Consider the following 19,367-nt stretch of genomic DNA (forward strand, 5'->3'; position numbering starts at 1 on the left):
AATCTGATTCTTTTACAACAGAAACGTATTGTGCAAAACATTACAGAAGTAAAGTAGAAAAACCTGTCTTAGACTGAGGCATCCAGGAATTGGAGGGAAGGAGGGGATGCTTGAAACAATCCATTGCAAGACACCCTTGTTAAAATGAGTGAAAAGGCAACTAATTGTGCGTGTCATTATTTTCAACTAAACTTAATTGACAGCCTGTCCACTCTCTTCTCAGCCTATCACAAAAAACACCACTATAGCAGTTTGAATAGAATATAGTCAGTGATACTATCTATGCATTGTTCCAGTCTCCATACCTGCTGGAAGGTTGTCGGATTTCTTGCACATAATCACATTAGAGAAAAATCTTTTCTCAAAGGAAATTATGGAACACAGGCTCTTGTAGTGCATAGCCCTTCATCGGTGCATTCCTTAAAAAAGAGAAAGTTAAATGATGGTTTTATATCAGACAACAGCACATAGTCCACGACTCAAACACACAACCTAGGAATCAAAACCATGTAGTCTTTCACACTGGCAGTAAATGAAAGATCTTGAAGGGATGCTGGTTCCAGCAACAGACCCTTATTCAGTAAGGTGGCAGGGACAAAGGCATTGCATCAGAAGTGAATCTAAACCATCTGTTAAATGTCATCATGCAAAAAATGTGTTACTGCATTCGCCCCAGATCCAGGCATTCAGATACATCTTCTGGCTGTGATGCTAAATACAGAGTACAAAAATCTTAAGCTAACAGAACAGAAATATTAACCTTAATTAAAATGGTATGCAATTAATTACCCTGTTCAGAGCTAGAAGTGTGTTAGCAGACAGGCACTGTGTGCCAAGTCTGATATTAGACTGTGTGGGGTTTAGCACAAACAGGGCTGGAACAGCCGATCAGAACCAAGATGACTAGCAAAAAAATAAGCCTGTGCTGGCACTGGGACAAGAATACGAGTTCCTCATAGCAAGGTCATGACACCATTTTTCTAAATACCCGTTCAAAATTATCTGAAGTACAAAGACAAGAACTCCAGACCTAAAGATGATCACTTTTATAACAGTTTTATTCAAGTCTGTGTGCTCTAGTGTTGAGACAAGGCCTAGATCAGCATTACACTGTAATACAATAATTTTAGCCATTGAACCAAGCCTGCTTGGCATCCTTGGTTTACAATTTACAGTACATCCAAAAAAAAGCAAAGAGAAAAAAAATCTCAGAACGCCAACAACTTTCATTAGCTCTTTGCTTTGCTTAAATATTGTTCTATAACATAAAATAATTTAATACAAAAAAAGAACTGTAATCCAAATACACATAATACATTGACACAGAACAGAGGAAAGATACAGTAGATTATGCACAAGAGTATTCAGTTGATGTGTTACCTACAGTGAAACAAACTGGACATTAATATAATTTAACTATTTAAGCCCAAGAGGGTCAGAGGCAACAAGGCCGGGTCACAAATAAAGCTTTTTAAAAAATAATGCAATCTTATTTTCCCCTAAGCTTACTGCTGTACAGAGGTTAAAGGAAGGCTCCAACAAATCACTTCATTTGACAACATTTCATCACACAAACAAGAAAAACTCGGTGGCTTCCATTAGTTTACTCAACTCTGGGGTACGTTACCACTTGCTAACGCAACTGCTTCATTGCAGGTTCTTCAGGCAAAACACACCCTCAGGTGCTACTTCCATAGCAACAGACTTTTGAACACCATGAACAGAAGAGAAGACATACAGGAGGTCTCCACAAATGGACTGAAATACTTAGTGTCGTAAGATGAATCCCAGTCCTGCAGAGTTTGGAGTTTCTTACGAAGTACCTAACACGCTCCACAAAGGAATTTCAACACAAGCAGGAACTATCCCATACCTCAAATGAATGGACATGTGGGCATGATCTTACACTGGGAGTAATCTACTCACCTGGTTCTTCAGATTTACAACATTGTACCTAGGAAGTCAGGTCACTGATTTTTGCAGCTGGATTTAAACAGAAGCAGGAGCAGATCCATAATTAATAAGGCAAAAGAAAGACATAGCTTATAAAAAGAGGGAGGAAATACATTCTCTGGCTTAGAAATTCTTGGACTTTCAAAGCCACAGAAGAGACATTGTTAAAAGCACAGGTAGTTTCCCTGATTTTTCTACCACTGTTGCCCTCCCCACTCCATATAAGCCTCTCAACTTAAGTCACGCAAATTATCTCTGAAATTCCCAGCTTGTTCTGCATTTATAGCAAAGAAATCATACACACCAGCACAAAATGCTGGGCCAACAGCTGACAAACAAGAACCCAAGAACCTAACAATGGTGGTGGATGTTGATCACTATCGAACTTGTCAGGTCTGTCCACCAGCCTGGAAGGATGCGTTTTTGAAATGGAAAAACAAAACTGAGAAGAGGCCTCAGGTTTAACACCAGCATTTGTACATACAACCTCCACACACCACTTATGGCCCCTTTGCAGCTAGCAATCTGCTAGTGCAAAAGTCATTGCTCTTTCCCTCCTGTGTCAGAACATTCTCTCAAAGCTTCCCTTGTTTATGGTAAGAATTAGCAGTCAAACAGGCATGGCAAATGCAGGCGTAGAAAGGCCACACAAGTCAGAGCAATCAAACCCAGAAAGTTGTGAAGGAACTTCCTCTGACTAAGTATAGAGGCTGGTCCTTCACCATTAATCTCTACAGACACCCCGGTTCAGATTAGAATAGCTTTGCTGACTTGGGGTCTTGTGTATTTGGACCCAGATACATTCCATTGATTCCAGTGATGTTTAATTATGAGATGAATAGCTTCCTTGAACTGAAGCCTCTTGCCCTTCTAGTTAAAAGACAGTGCCCCAAATACAAATTTTTACCACTAGATGTTCTTAGCTTTACATGGTTTCTTATTAAAGCTGACAACTATGAGGGGCACTGATTTTAAGCAGACCTAGGTATACTCTCCACTTGGAATTCAGCTGTCTCTCAGACAGACTTATGCTGCACAAAAATGGCTTTTACTCCCTGTAAAGAGCACTCGCCAAACTCAACTGCTCAACCGGCAAACACTGGTATGCTTTCTATTTTTTTATTTTTTTGCTGCTGAGTTGTTCTTTACAGCCTAGGATTTCTGGATGTTACGGTTGCCAAGATAACCTTGAAAACAGAGCAATGGCAGAACTGATGCAGTAACATCTGCTTTAGATGCAGAGTGAAAAATCAGCTCAGAGGTATTAGCTGCCCTATTCAGATACGAGTACTAACCATGTTGACATTTTAAGAGCTGCTCACTAAAGCATGCAAGACAGAAATACAAGCCTACTATGAACATCTGGGCAATCAGTCAAGAGAACTCATTTTGTGACACAAACTGTGCCTGGGAAGAAACATCCCAATACCTTACCCCCAAGTTGAGAAGCGGCCACATCTATGAAATTCCAGAAGAACCCAAGGAAAAAGCTCAGTTCTCCTCCAACTGCAGTTAAACTCAAGAAGATCAGTGTGCAACTGAGCTAAGCCAAACAGTAATCAGGGACCCCATTTGTTTTGAAACTCAATGACAAGAAACCAATTACAAGGGTTCCCAAAGAACTTGTTTATATACTGAAATCTCATGTTAGCGGCATTCTTATCAATGAAGCCTGAAAAAGCACTGGTATGTCTTTCTGCTCCATTATAACCTCTGCTACTAAGAGAGGGAAAAGCATTAGGACATGGCTAGAGCAATGTTTCTTCTTTCTCCGACCCGTGTCTCTCCCCTCTCCTGCTTCAAGGCAAGAAGGTTAGTTTTACCCAACCTCAGCATCTGTTCTCAAGAAAATGCTACATCGGAACAATCAAGGTAGGACAAAGAGACAGTGCTAATCGCTCCTAAATAGCATAAATAAATACTTTATCCTGGTCTTATGCTGGGGCTTCAGCTAACTACTTTTAAAAACAATGTGGGCTCTCACTAGCTGGAAGCTAAACTCCAAGCATGGACAAGATCCTAGAAAAGTACTTCTGAGTAATGAAGGAACATTTTTCCCCAGCATTATTATTTTTCAAGTAACTTATTCTAAGCAAATACAACTTTGGCATTCCTCCTGCAGATCTGGTTGGTCTAAGCCTCCATTTGCTAGCTGGGCTAGCATCTGACTGACCCATAAGCTACAGACCCAACAGGTGCCCACTTCAAGCTTATAAATCCACTATATTACACACTAAAAATGTGTCATGGTTTCTTAGTATTAGCTATATTGGACTGTCTGCACATTATTAGCATTCAGACATGAGAACTGTATTAAAATCAAATATATTAGGAAAACAACAGCGAATACAGGGAAACAAGACTGCATACAGGTTCACTTAAAGAATACGAGAGTATAAAAAGATGTTTCAAAAAACATACTTTCACCTTTAACAGCAGCAGTGACCAATATGAAATTACCACCTTTCCGCACTGCAGACGTTCAGCTCTTCCATGGGTTGAAAACCACCAGGAAACATGCCCTCTGCCTTGTCATTTACTGTTTATTTTGGAGACCTACATAGTAAAAGCAAGCATAACCTTAACTTATCAAACTGAACTGCTGGTTTTATTTTTCCATCAGGAATCTGAGCGTCAGAGAGCCAAATACAAATGCTTTCCTCTGTCCTCTCATCATTCCAGCCTCAACTGCCTACCTAGAACAATTCCTGCCAAAAAAAAACCCAAAAAAAAACAACACCCTTATCCTTTCTTCACACTCCATCTCTACAAATGAGGTAGCTCAGGGTAAAATAAAGCCAACCAGAAACAAAGTCACTACACAATCCTCAAATTCTTCTTTAGGACCCAACTTACCTATGATGCCCAGAGATTACCAAGCACCTAGTATCCTCTATCCTGACTGTTTTACTACAAAAGAATAATAATTTTACCCATATATTGGCTATTTTCTGTCAACTTCCACCTTCACTTCCCCCAGCTGAGTTTTATGCTTCTACCTTGAAAATGTTTCAGGTCAAAGAACACCTAAAACAAGTGTTGCTTTCTGTCTTGGGCCCCATAATATTACAGTATCAAGAATTAATAACTGATTAAGACGGGATAGGGACAGCCACTGAAATAATGTATTTAGAATTCTAACCAAGAGATAAGGAGAGCTAATTATAGCGCACTTGTTTCCACAGGGGTATACACAAGTCAGCAAATGGGAGGACACAAAATGTTTGCAGTGCTGGTGTTTGGCCTGACGTATGATAACACTACAGTACTGAAAGCTACATCATTCCAAGAGTTCCCTCCAAAAAAACAACCTAAGGCCCTAGCAAGGATGCATGTGAAACAGAAGGCACCTAGGAATGCAGATGCACCTAAAATACACGTAGGTGATTCGCAGGCTTAAAAAAGACCAGCCCAAAAAGCCACACTCAATAGGAAAATGATGTTCCTGGTCATTTGGAACCAACAGAAAAAGTTTTGTTGTTTTTTTTAATTCATGTGCAGAAAGAGATGAAACATGTTTCTTGTATACAACACTGATGAAGTGCTGAAGATTTTCTAGTGAAAAAAAAAAAGATACTTGTTAGGAAGGAACAAGAAGTTGTCTGGTAGCTACATGAGATCCACCACCCAGTCACCAGTGGGAAATTACCTTATAATCAAGCACATGCTTCTTAGCTTGGGAATGAATGTTTTTAAAATACAAAAATAAAGCTGATGTAGGCGATTTCAGAAGCTGTATTCATCTATGACCAATGGCAAAGCTGCTTAAAAAAGCTGAGCAAGAGAAAAAACAAAAGCAAATGCACATTAACACTGCAGCATGTGACATTCTACTAGTGTGTTCATAAGAGGGAGCAGCAAAATAAGCTATAAATGCATTTCAGTATTTTTTTGTGAAACTGTGAAAGCAGAGCTAAGGAAACAAACACAAGTTCTTCTTAAGACTCTTTTGTTTGCTAACCACAATAAAAAAGGAAAATCTAAACCACAATACTGGATACAAAAATAGAAAAATGATAAACATCTGATTAAAAATACCTTCTCTCCAGCTAGATACAAGACCACTGGCTGTGCCAACCACCTTATTCTAATCTTACCATAGTAAACATAACAGAAAAACACAGGAAGACACTATTTCTTAAAGATATCTTAATTATATAATGAACCAAAGGTTTAGGAAACCTTAACGTTATCCTCTATGACAGCATGAGTGTGTTTTGGTTCTGTTTGAACATACACGCTGTACTTATTGCTGGTTTGCAACTGTATTTTAACACATGCCTCTCCCTTCACAGTTAGTATCCCGTTTTACCCAAATTATAGCCTTAAGCGAGTTATAAATACTGAAGCAAAGCAACTATCCTGTAGCAACAAGGATCAGATATCTTCATTTCCAAATACAGGTTTCCTTGTTTCATGCTGAAAAAACTGAAGTTGAAAGGAGGACCTATATCACTGCAAGATATAACTTCCTATTTGCCAAGGAGTTGAAGAGTTCTTAAGAGTAGTTCCAAAATGAATGGAAAAGCTTAGAAAGCAATAAGCATCATTTTCCAAGAGGAAAGGTTTCAAAAAAACCCAAAGAAAAAAACCCAACATTGATACTAGCTTAAAATTACTTACAAAAGTAACAAGCTAACACTGAATTTGGGGATATTGTATTAAGTTTGGTTCTATACAGCTAATGGGTCTCCAGTTCCCATATTCATCCCACAGAGATGAATTAAGTTTCAAATAAAAGTTAGGTAAAAGATAGAAAGGTGGCTCATGTTAGGAGGTTTCCTGTCATTTTCTCCTTAATAAAACACTCCAGATGGTAAAGACCTTTCTCTACTCAATCATTACTGCCTCACCTTCAACAGAATGAGAGGTATCCAGTTTCATGACAATCGAAGTAACATCTCTACGCAGTATTGTCCATAAAGTCTTAAGATAACAGCATGCTATGAAGAGGAAGGCAACTACTCCCGTTCCTAGAGGTACAGAAAAATACTTCATCATAAAAGCATACCAAACCAGAACAGGTCTTTCCACATCAATAATGAAAAATTCACTTTGAAAATACTCATTTTGTTAGAAAACCATTACAAAAAGAATATTTTCATTGAGGTTCCCTGCCCCATACTGAATATCAACCCACTGCAATAATAATCTGAAGGAAAAAAGATACCTATAAAAAGTTACATTTGCACCTCTGAAAAGGATCAAAGGAGATGAGACCTCCTTGATGGCAAAACAGAGCATTGTGCAGTCCATAGGAAGCAACAATATTACAAAAAATCCATAACTATTACCGCCTTAGTTTTGACACAAAAGCTTTCTTCTCTCTACATGTCCCACATTCAATTTCTGTGAAACCAGTAGAAATTTAGTAAAAAACTGTATTTTTTTGCATTGTCGCTACATCTGTGCTTTCCCCTCAATTTTACAAGAAAAACAGAACACAGGGATAGCGTATTTTGAAGGGTTGGCAAAAATATTCTAAATTCCTAAATCAGTTACATAAATTAGTGACATATATTGCCAGCCAACTATTTTAAAGAAAATACATATGTATTTCCAAACTTAATTTTTTTCACAGCAACAGTCTTACTACTCTTAGCATCAGTTACAAAATGTCATTTCCTCTTTGTGAGCCCTGTAATTACTTTAACATATTTTATTCCATTCTTTTCTCATTGTTTTAAACTGCTCAGTGGTTTCATGATCTTGCGTTCTCTTTTTCTGGTTCTTAGCCAAAAAGTGCAACTTATTCAGGTATTTAAGGAAAAAATACATTTATTTTTATAGCAAGATTTTCACCATCTTTCTCAAGAACACCGCTAGAAAGGTATGTCAATAATGAAACTTTTGTCTCACTGAGAAACGGGAATACTAATAACCAGTAAAAAAGAGATCTGAGCTTCCTGACTGGCTCGTTTCTTCTCAGTACCTAGTGGACTATAGTGAAGCACTCTTTTGGGGATTTGGGGAACCTCGGCACCCACAGCTGGGATGGAAAAATAAACAGATTAAGGCAGGAGAGAAATCAAGCCAGGATGTCATGCCAAGATGGATATAGGGAAAGGTTCTGCCTGGCTTTAACATGCACACGGCCTCAGCTTTCAGGATGCATACAGTAAATACCTGACAACTCTTTGCCTTGAGAGCCCTCTGCCTGTCAGAGAATATCCCACCACTTGCTAAAGACTACAGCTTTGTTTTACAACAGACACCTCGTGCCTGATACCTCAGGCTAGTCCAGGGACCGATCACAGGTGGAAGACTCATTTATGGGTCGATGCTCGAAGAGACTACCTTGTTTTATTTCACATGCTAGATTCAATTAAGATAATTGCATCCAAGGAACATTTGGAAAGCATTATGGTCCTACCCAATCTTTCTGGCAGCTCTGTAATATGGAATATCTAAACTGGAAACCCTAATCTGGATCCTTAAATTCTATGTCACCTTGTCCACTCAGTTCCTTTGCTGTCCGTTTGGTGTTAGGGAAGATGCTTTCCTACACAAAAGAGCTATTCCGGATGATGTCTTTGGAGAGCAGATGCTGCTTCCTATGACTTTTGTAGTGACACTTTTTGCACAGAAAGCATAACTCTTCAGAACAGCTGATCCAGTTTTGTTTCAGACTTTCTAGAAGGATAAGGGAGACCATGAGAACTCAGTAGTTTTAATCTCTTGCTTTAAGTCCCTCTGACCCAACTTCTGACCAGGCTTCTTTCCTTGAGTTTGTTTCTATAGCACAATGGAAATTAATCATCTGTTTATGGGGTTCCCCGCCCTCATGTTTTAAGAAACCCAAAATGCTAAAGGCCAACGTTTAACACAAGTGCCAGAAACGTAAGTTTTCTTTTTAAAGTTTCTTAGCCCCACACCAGAGTACCTTGCCTACACAGTCAGCAGTCCATCCAGCTTCAGCTGCCATTGTAACATTATCTAGGCTAACTCTGGATCATTCAATCGAATAGGCAAAGAGTAATTCTGCCATTAAATAAGTTTCATGGAATGAGATGAGCAAAGAAATGTGACTTTTCTCTGTGGTAAGATACTGTATTTGCTTGATAAAAGGGTGCACTTGACCAATGGCAACATGCTGGGTTTAGCCCTCAGAATTAAAAAAAAAACTAAAGACAGTATTTCCCCACACATGCTGGTTTTTAACATAAGGTTGCAAACATCTGAACAATCATGTTGTCTGTGCTGCTGCAAGAAAGCCTTCAGCTACACTGCCTGCGCTACAGGGCTAGACTTCCCTAACTGGGTGAGTGCAGCACTGGCAGTACCATGAAGTCAGTCATTTGCACCCAAATGGTTAGCAGATTAGCAGAATGAGCAGAGATCTGTACAAAAAACTAAATAGATATGCTGTACCCTGCAATAAAGCAGACTACCCTAATAATCTCACGTAAAGGCCACATCCCTAATGTATAATGCTGAAACTGGGCAAGAGTGAAGCTCTCATTAAAGCTGTAAGATAGACTTGTTGGGCACAGACACACTTGCAGTCTCTAAAGAAAACTGTGATCATAGGCACACCTTAGTTGTGTGACTTCCTCCTGCAAGAGAGGGGTCTGTTCCTTGTCCAGAGTTAGGAGTTTTTACAGATTTAAACAAAAATGTTTTACATGTCTATAATGCCTTCCACGCAAAGATGTCAAAGGACTTTATACAAATTACATATGTCCCATCCCCCCCCGTGAGGTAGGTATTAACCCTATTATTTACAGATGGGGAAATTCAGGCACGGAGAGGTTACATTATTTGCCCAAGGTCACACAGTGAGTCAGCGACTAAATAAGACAGAATCCAGATGTTCTGATTCCTATTTGCACAATCCAACTACTAACAACACAAGTCTCAATTTCAAAAGAGCCTTCAACAAATATCAGTGTGCACAAGAGCAGTCTTGGGTTTCAAGGGCCACTCCTTAAAAAGAGTAAGAAAGAAGAAGAGGAAGAAAAAAAGAACAAGGGGACATAATTTACTTCTGCAAGCCAACACAGCTTTAAAGAAAGAGTTCCTGCCAATTCCCTTCCCAAAGCTGAGGCAGCTTGACTATGAGCCTGCAATATAGGGGGGAAAAAAAAGGAGGCTGATGGAACTAAAGCTCAAAACAAAAAAGCAAGCTAGAGTGAGTGGTCATACTATTCCCCTTCATCATTTTGACAGCAAAGGGTCATGGAAAAATAGGGCTGAGAGGGACCTCAAGAGATCAAAGTCCACCCACCCCACCTTGAAGCCAGGATCAACTTATCTACTCATTCCCAACAGCCTAGACTGTTCTCAAAGACCTCCATCAATGGAGATGCCATGCCCTTCCTCAGCAATCTGTTCCACCTTGCACTAGCACATGAGCAAAACGGGGCAAGCAAGTGTAAGATAGTTATTTCTGCTCCTTCAGTGGGGACACCACGATTTCCAGGCCTTTCTAATGATACATTTTAGAGAAGGTAGTCTCCAGATAACAACTTGTTTCTGTCCTGGAATCTTTGGGAAAATAAACACTGGTGTCTGCTGTAGTATAGTACTTGAGTTTTGAAAATACTGATTAATACCAGGATAGATACCAGTATACTTACTGCAAGTGCCAAATCCTATAAGGTCAGTAACAAAGACTTTGATATGATAATTTTAGCTTACTGCAGATACAAACTGCAGTAAGAGGACAGGGAAGACTACAGAAAAACCCCACAGCAAAGGTCAGCAGCTTCGAGTTGCTAAGTTACATCCAACTGCAGACAACAATCAGGCAGTCGAACAACATCTTCAGCAGAGGCAGCACCATATGATCTCTGTAGCATCCCTCCATCTCATCTGTCTTCAAAGTGCATTCTCAGTGCAAAAAGTAGGAGTGAATTTAGAGAGGCTTACTGTCCCCAGTGGATTTCATACTAAGACCAGAATTCTTGCTTGAGTTCATATGCTGCAGCTTTGTGTGTGTTAAGTTCACTTCTGCATAGCGGAATGGTGCTGTCCTGGCTCTGCCCCTCAGCATCTATGTCCAACAGTGTCCGCTCCTCTACAGGAAGACCCACCTGGAAAGGAAGCAGTGCAGGAAGTCCGGGTCTCTCTTCCACAGTGCTGCTGCTACTCGCAAAACAAGAGTCCAGATTGCTCGGAGTGTCAGTACTTGAACTGTTGGCAGAAGATTCACCCTTGGCATTGCTGGGTGACACAAACCACCAGGGATCAAGCCGCTGTCGGCTGGCTGCGGGACGAGGCCGAGGCAGGAACTCCAACGTCTTGGGTCTTTCCAGTGTGGGGTCCTGCTGTGCATTCCATCGTCTCGGGGTTGGAGGAAAAACAAGGTTGGGGTCTGGCAGGCGAGGGACCTCATTTGGATCTCTACTTGGACTAGGTGTTTTTAATACACCTATCCAAAACGGAGAAGGTGAAAGAAGAGGGAAACATGTTAGATGTCACTGCTAAAAGGTTCCAACAGATCTTATTGTATGTACACTGTGAAAATATTCTGAAAGCAGAAAGCCTCCATTCAGAATCTACAACCTCCACATCTTCAAGATTGAAGCGAATAACTGGTTTCTTTATTCCTACATCATTCTCAACACATTGTGGAACACCCGTTTCATTTGCCTAGCATAGGCAAAGTATTTTGTTCGTTCCTGATTTGTTTTCTTCATCCTCAGACTGGAGAGCATGGATTTGGCCTCCTATCAGAGGTGAGGACTCTCCAAATCCTTTGGAGGGTACATTACCATTAATGGCTTGAATGGATCAGGGAGACACTTGCACAGCAGGATGTGTGACACCTGTTTGCAGTGAGCTGGACAAATTCCCTGGAAGAGTCATTTAACAAAATCTACTGTGGACACTTCCTGGTTTTGTTTGGTTGTTTTTAAAACACAAGATATACTTTCATTAGTATTTTAGTAAGTGTTCTCAGCTGCATTAACCCACATTTTACTGCAGACTGCCTTTCAACAGACAACCTCATATTTTGTTCTACCATTGGGAAAAGTCTAATTAAATCAGGCTTTAATTTCATATTCTAGTCCTCCTTTTCCCTAAATTACTAGGGCAGAAAAACAGGAAAGCATTTATTAACTTATCAAGTCACAGCCACTCCTAAAGACTGCAACAAGCAGAACACTACCTACCTAGGAAAATCCCTCTTGCTTGCAAAGCAGTAAGAGCAACAGTGGCTCAGCCCCACACTACTTTAAGAGACTCAGTCTTCACTGCCGTAAGGATTAGAATTTGCTTTGAAATAGTAACACCAATACAAACAAGTGTATAAAGGCAACAGATGGAATTCTGAGGAACTTCTGAAAATGAACAGCAGTTGTACCTTGATATCATCTTTGTCTAAGAAACAACATACTCTACCTCACAGCATTGTGAAGCAGAGTTCCTTGGTGTAGAGATAATGGAACAGATTGTTACTGCATTACTCCATTCATTATTTGTGTAAAGACAGCATCCACAAGCCCTTCTTGTGGACTGGCCATCACCACAGATGCTGTATAAGCAACACGTTTACTTCCTAACTTGTAATTATACTGTTTGGGCCCTTCTTCTGAAGAGGAAAAGGAAGATGGCTGAAAACCTACCTGCTCCCAGTGCTCCAGTTAAACAGCTACTGGAAGGGCATCCACTGGTTGGGCACCCATTGACAACTAGTCCAGTCCCTTTGATGGCCCCATCAGAAGGTGTGCGCCTGTGCCCGCCTTGCTGGGTGTGGGAAGAGACCGTCACATGCGTGGGAGTCAGGGACTGGTTGGGGTCTTGTTTGAACCTCTCAATCTGGACATTGACTAATGGGTTGTTAATGGCTGGCAAGGGAGCCTTGACTGTCACAGGGCTGACAGGCATTTCATACACCACAATCTCATCACTGTCTGAGCGCAGCAGGGACCGGGTGGAATTACATTCGGAAATGGAAGACAGGGAAAGAAGGGTGAGGGATGTGGATGGCTCGCCTAGCAACAACATGGGCTCATCTTTTTTGAAGATTTTTCGGGAAGGTGGGCTAGTGCTCCTGCGCGGGCGTCCAGCTCGCTGGAAAATGCTATCACGCTTTTTCTTCTCCTCCTTGGGTGGCTCTGGCTCCTCTTCAATCAGCAGCTGACACTTCCCTGCTTCTAGCAGATCAAACCCCAGGCCTGCAGCAGCCAGCACCGCTCCACAGCCAAGCAAGGCAATCTCGCACCGTTTGTGGTGGGAGCCACTACGTTTGAGGCTGTTGGTGGGTGTCAGCTGTGGGGTGCTAGTAGCAGAGTTCACAGGGGTGGACTCATCATTGGCATCACTAGAAGGCCCATCCCAGTCTTCATTCTTCTGAAATGGGATGCAGAGGTATGACTGGTTGTGCCCAGGTGAAGGGTGCACTTTGCCCTCCCCATTAAGACATTCGCTGTCTTCATCATCTGAAAAGCAAACACAAGAAATACTTCGCATTGATATAAGATTCACGGGCAAAATTCGCCGTCTTACAAATACATATGAGAAACTTCTTTCCAGAAGATGCAACTATCCTTCTCATCACAAGCATCATTCACCAACTGCCAAACACAAACTACTCTCTCCAAACAGGTAAGCGGAGACAAGTAGCTGGAAAACGCTATCATAGTGGAAGTTACTGGCATGCTGATCTGTTCAGGATCAATTATGGAACAGCATACGAGAAGAAATCTACATTTCAGTTATTTCTAAAGTTTATATGTTTGGGAGTCAGGAGTGAACAGGTAGGAAAATGATAAGGATCTCTCCCAGCAAGTAAAGGTGTAACCATACTGCTCACCTAAATATTAACAGGAAAGGAGTTGAAAGGTAACATGGAGTTAAGAGGGAATTAAGAGAAGCTTGTTAGCTTGACAGATAAGAAATGCAAGAACAGAGATGAACAAACAGAAAATCCAGAAGGAGAAAGTTATTTCACACAGAATAAAGAAAAGCTAGATGCCACCAAAATGAAAATACTGCTGTAAGATATCAGGTAAAGGTCAGGAAATGGAAAGTTCATTCAAATGTGAACGGAAGTGGAGATGAGAATGACAAGTCCAGGGAAATCCTTTACCCATCTCCGCTAAGCTGGTGAATCCTGGAAAAGCAGGTGCAGTTCTCTGGATTTTCCCTAGGTTTGGTGCACTGGATGACCACTGTTTGTATCCTTCTACCAGAGCTTTTAGACTGAAATAACAGAAAGACAGGATAAAATGTATAATGCTGACAATAACCTTTCATTCCTTCCTTCCATATTCTCTACTGCTCTACTTAGGTCATGCATGTATCTACCTTAATTACATAGATTTAAGGTCCTCCCATAGCAAGACATTTTACAACACCTCCCTCATTTGTAATATCAGCAGAGATCTTTTGGTTGCTATGCTAAACAACGGCTACGAATTAAGAATAATAAAAACCACCACTACAGAAATTAGATATTTTCATTTTAAATCAAGGCAAACCTACCATGGCAGGTACAAAAAGTGCTCAGCAGGAGGAGGGAAAAAATATCTACAAAAACTTTCCCATGTGAAACACAAATAAACAACGAAAATCAAAGATGACTTAATGGGAATGCAATACACTGAAGTCAGTAAAACAGAAGAGTTAGATGCCTCTATATTATAAGACTCAACACTTTTCCTTTAAAGGAAACACTGCATTGAAGTACAGGCAGTTAAAAGCATAAGCTGCAGATTATGGAAAAATAGGTAACTAAACACCATATATCATGCCATTGCTTTTTAGTTATAGACCAAAAAATCAAACCAAAACAAAAAAAAACACAAAATAAATCCCTGCTTTCAAGTCATCCGAGTTTAGAGGAATTTTACTTTGCACCTGAGCTTATTAGTAGTCCCTATTCATAGATCTTCATTATCACCATCCTATTCGTTCCCTGCAATACCTTCATGACATCAGAAAAAAACACAGTAAATTGCACAATTTTTTGACACATCAACAAGTCAACAACATTTTATTCTTTGGTTATTAATGTTCTCTGAACTGGGATATCTATGGTGCCTTTCTACAAACTCCAACGTGAAACACGTCAGTGTTGGCAAAAAGCCTAAAAAGCACTTTGGGCAGTCAGAACTTGAAGTGAAAGGAGACAAAAATATCTATGGATAGTCTGAATGATCCCAACTGGACATACCATAGCATCTCTTTGTTACTGAAAGAACTGAAAAATTAGTAGGAGAGACCTCTTCTAGCCGCATGACTAACTTGTGTTGTTCTTTGAAAAGAGACAGCTTGTATATGCTCATATCCTCCTTTTTCTGTAAGGGAAGGCCTGTAATGAACTCTCTCATGATTCTCATTTTTCACACGAATCATTCTGCATGTCTAAGACGACTTCTGTGCCAGGATTTCAAGGTTATACATACTCGGTATGTATTTTTTCCTCTATTCTCTACCTAACTGGGAAGCCATGCTTGTCATCAGACAAACCATATTACTATAGCAAGGTCACAAGGTTCAAGCTTGATTCAGCACATGTTCAGCTGGTTGATCACCGTTCTATAGACATTACTTTTCAAAGGTTCTCGCTGTTTCCAATATTCCGGAATAGTTTTAGATTACACAAAAAGCAGCCCATACAGTTCTCACCTGTCTCAAAAGTTCATCATTTTCCCAACATTAATCATTCTGGCGTATGTAGTACCCTGCTATGAACTTGAACCCAGGCAGCACAGTACACAGAATCCTACTTGTTGAGAAAGACAAGCCACATGATTTTACAATTTTGCAATTTATTCCCTCCACACTACACTCAGCTATGTGATAAAACACTACCAGGAGACCCTGAAGACCTGTGCAGAGGATATCCTTGAGAATATGCTACAACTTTCTGCTGCTGTATATATTTCTTATGCTCAAAGATAAACGCAGAAGGGTGAATAATGACTGTAATCAATTCGTGACTAGCTTTGCTTAATTATAGGTAAATTAACTCATGCTAGAGAATTTCACAGCAATTGCTATAGTGTAATTCCTGCCTAAACTTTTGATTACATCCTATGGAAAATACATTGAAAGGGATGCTAAAGATGAAGATTCACGTTGGCTTCATCAGAGTTGCATAAGCAGATGGAACAGCAGCACTGCTGTTACCAGCAGTGTCATGGGGAAAGCTTACACTGGACTTTTCTATGCTAAGTTTAGCTCTTCAATTAACTTTTTTTTTTTAATCCCTGTTCTCCCAAATCAGACTTAAAAAAAAAATAAGAATAGCAAACACTCTATCAACCAAGGTACTAATATTTACTGCAACACTATTCCTTTTCAATAATCTGCAGTCTGGCGTGTTCTCAGTGAGAAGTTGTAGTTCATTGTATGTTAACCACACTGCCCTCTCAGTAACGCTATCATATTTCAGATACTTTGCAAAATGCAATGGTCTTACAATGCCTTCCTGGAAAAGGTGGTGAATAGTACAGATCACCACAGTTTTCAAGAGAACAGGATAATTTTAAGAGCAGCCGTAGTTAGCATGTAACTCCTTTTCAGCTGTCTGTGCTCGAAAACAATTCAGTTCTTCAGACTGCACAGAAAGGAACAGAAAAACAGAATAAAAGATTTATTACCCTAATTCCTAAAACACTTCAAGGCTGAAGTGTTTCTCTATCAGCTTCAGTAGTCTCCTGACCTTTTATATTTTTTTGAATAATTAATGACTGTAAAATATGGCATGTTTTAATTCTGAAGAATGCAATGCTCTGTCTACAGTACAGATAAAGTACAGGCAGCAGCCAAAGAAGCTTCCTCCACATTGCCCTGTTAACACATATTGTCAAGAGTGCTTAGAATGAAGAATGTAGTTTAATGTCACTGGAATAGAATAAAGCAGTTCAGTTAGAAGGGACCTTCAAAGATCCTCTAGTCCAACTGCATGACCACTTCAGGGCTAACCAAAAGTTAAAGCCTATTATTGAGGGCATTATCCTAATGTCTCTTGAGCACTGAATGCTTAGATTTAGGCCCTCCTGAAGAATACTGCAGTGGTGATACATTATATAAACATCTGTTTGCTAGGAGTTTCACACCTGAACACACAATATTAAAGAAAAGATATCTTCTTAGTTATCTTATTATCCCTGCTAAAAGTATGGAAAAAGTCAAACTATCAATTTAGCAGTGGAGAAAGCTTCAAGTTCTGCTAAAAATCATGAGGCATTCAAACCTCTCATGGGTCTTAGATCATTAAAATATTCCTCTGTTTTAAGCAGCATTTCAGCAATAATCTGAGTACGGGTAGAAATAATTCACAGAAAAAAACGGTGCCACAGAACAAGAATCTACAGAAAAGGGCCAGGTGCAACTCATGTCCTAAAAGTGATTTTCTGCAGATATGTATTCACTCAAGGTACATGTGTCCTTTAAAAAAGCTGGAAAAGACAATGTTTGACTGGCTCTACAGATACTTTTTAAACAGCATCATGGAAAATCTTTTTAAAAATTATAGTTGAGAACTGTAAAATAAATATTTGCAGACATGATATGAAATTACAGTAAGTTGAGCCTGAAAATAAAGAAAAACCAGAAAAGAAATAGTTTTACACAGCTAAGGAGCTGCGTAAAAGGAAGTTCTACTGCTTAAAAATAGACATAAGGTAATAGCGGACAGCAAAAGCATCAGGTCTGTACTGGACCTCTAGCAAGGGACTGAATGCAACATGGGTCTCTGTTTTGGATCTCTAATACCTCAGGTACAGCAAATCTGTAAGCAGAAAACTGCTTGCAAGAAGACAGGCAAAACTCCTGTGAGCCAGCTCATAACCAGTTTCAGAACCTGGACACCAGTCTGATTCCAGGCCCTCTCTTCTTACCCGTCTTCTCCTGCACCTAGCTCCTTGTGACAAAGTGAGCTTGGTCCCCATGTGCGCCCTTTTTTCTTCTGGCCTCTCTTCTCTTCTTCCTCTCCTTCCTCCTTTGGAAGGACTGAGTTTCGTCCCCATGTTTTACTGCTTTCAGCAGGAGTCACTAAACAAGTTGGAAAAATGGTGGGAAAATGGGAAAAAACAGATAAACAGGTTGGTCCCAAAACAACGCAAAGAACACAAGCCAGAAGAATAGTAGCGGAAGTGTCCATTTGGGGTTCTTTCACATAATTCTCAGCATGTATCAACACTAATCTAACAACCAGATCCGTTCAAATAGCTGCAGACACGCTTTATGGCTTTATTTCTCCACTGGTTTCTTTTTTAGAAATACCAGTTTGATACCAGAAACACAAGTGTCGTGATAGCCGATACAAACACTGCACATTAGCTAACATTCCTTTCATACTTCTAGTACACACTTATCTCCCTAATTCTGTTATTATGGGAACACCACTTTCATGACAACCATCCTTGTTTTTCTGTCCTTCCATCAGTAACTTAATCATCTTCACTTATGTTTCACAGATCTACTCTGCAAATTAGTCTTTTAAAGATCAGCCTGTACACCCAAGGAATGTATTTTCTGTACAGCGCAGCAGCAATCTTTCAAGAAGATAGGTGAGGCTTAGACTCCAAAGAATACAAAACCCAACTCCCCACTCCCACTTGCCAACACACGCTATTTTTCTCTCTAAATTCATACATGCAGGGCACAAGGCCAACATTTTAGGAACATTTTTTACAGTCCTGTCCTAGATATGGAATCTTGGCATCTTACCACGCTGACAGACTGCACATTTCCCAAATTCAATACTACATTGAGCTCCTTACACTGTATGGCCCTGAGTCTGGGAATAATGGTAGGACTTGCAGGAGGGCTGGAGCAGCTACTGATCAAGCTTTTCCTTTTATCCATCGTTGGAGAAGCCTGCACAGTGAATTTATGCTGGAAATCTGTTTATCAAAAGAAAAAAAAAATCAAAACATAAGCAGAAAGACAGTTACATTTTTTTAAATATAAGAAAAAAGAATTAATCATTTATCATAACCTTCAAAGCATGAAATTTACAGGACCCATGTAAAACTAAACTTTTACAGCTAATTGCTGCCCATTTTTTACACAATTCCTTCGGGACAAAGACATGCTCATATTCATGAAGACACTCTGATATCCCAGACACCTCACCAGTAGTTAACACTTCTTTCAGGGTTGTATTAGAGATCACTTTTGTGTTAACTTGAGTTCACATATGAACTAGCTGCGTAGTGCTGTGGTCTCACAGCTATCAACATGTTCTTTTGACTTTTTTTTCAGATTCCTGCAGCAAAAAATCCAGTAGCTTACGGTTTCTGCTGCATTTTGTAAAATATTCCCAGAGCAGCAACATTTTTTTTTTAAAAAGGTACAATCTTTATTAAACTGATCATTTTGAGCAGTAACATGCTAAACTGCAACACCAGAATTTTTGCTATGAGCCATATACAGTCTTTCAACTAACAGTGTAACATCTCAAACTCACTTTTTTTCCTGTACACTTTGAACTGTTGCCTGTGGGGAATGCT

The 19,367-nt window shown here is 39.9% G+C and overlaps 1 protein-coding gene across 15 annotated transcripts in view; it reads right to left on the reverse strand.

Annotated features, from left to right (window-relative positions):
- MAP3K9 (mitogen-activated protein kinase kinase kinase 9) overlaps positions 1–19,367 on the reverse strand; it is a 79,115-nt gene that overhangs the window by 20,205 nt on the left and 39,543 nt on the right. For 3 of the 15 annotated variants that reach the window (XR_013952213.1, XR_013952214.1, XR_013952215.1), the window contains exons 7-13: positions 18,636–18,758; positions 17,751–17,904; positions 13,991–14,103; positions 12,525–13,340; positions 10,533–11,326; positions 6,807–6,926; positions 306–419 (exon numbers count right to left, since the gene is read on the reverse strand). Coding sequence is in view for 2 of the 15 variants with exons in the window: in XM_080595410.1 (XP_080451536.1) it covers positions 10,845–11,326; positions 12,525–13,340; positions 13,991–14,103; positions 17,751–17,904; positions 18,636–18,758 (1,688 nt within the window). In the remaining 13 variants the exon portion in view is untranslated. Of the gene's footprint in view, positions 1–305; positions 420–1,037; positions 6,927–9,572; positions 11,327–12,524; positions 13,341–13,990; positions 14,104–17,750; positions 17,905–18,635; positions 18,759–19,367 lie in introns of those variants that run through there. The other 12 variants (XR_013952209.1, XR_013952210.1, XR_013952217.1 and 9 more) reach the window with 11 other exon arrangements.

Source organism: Anser brachyrhynchus, assembly GCF_964034855.1.
Source record: "Anser brachyrhynchus genome assembly, chromosome: 5".
Taxonomy (NCBI): Eukaryota; Metazoa; Chordata; class Aves; order Anseriformes; family Anatidae; genus Anser; species Anser brachyrhynchus.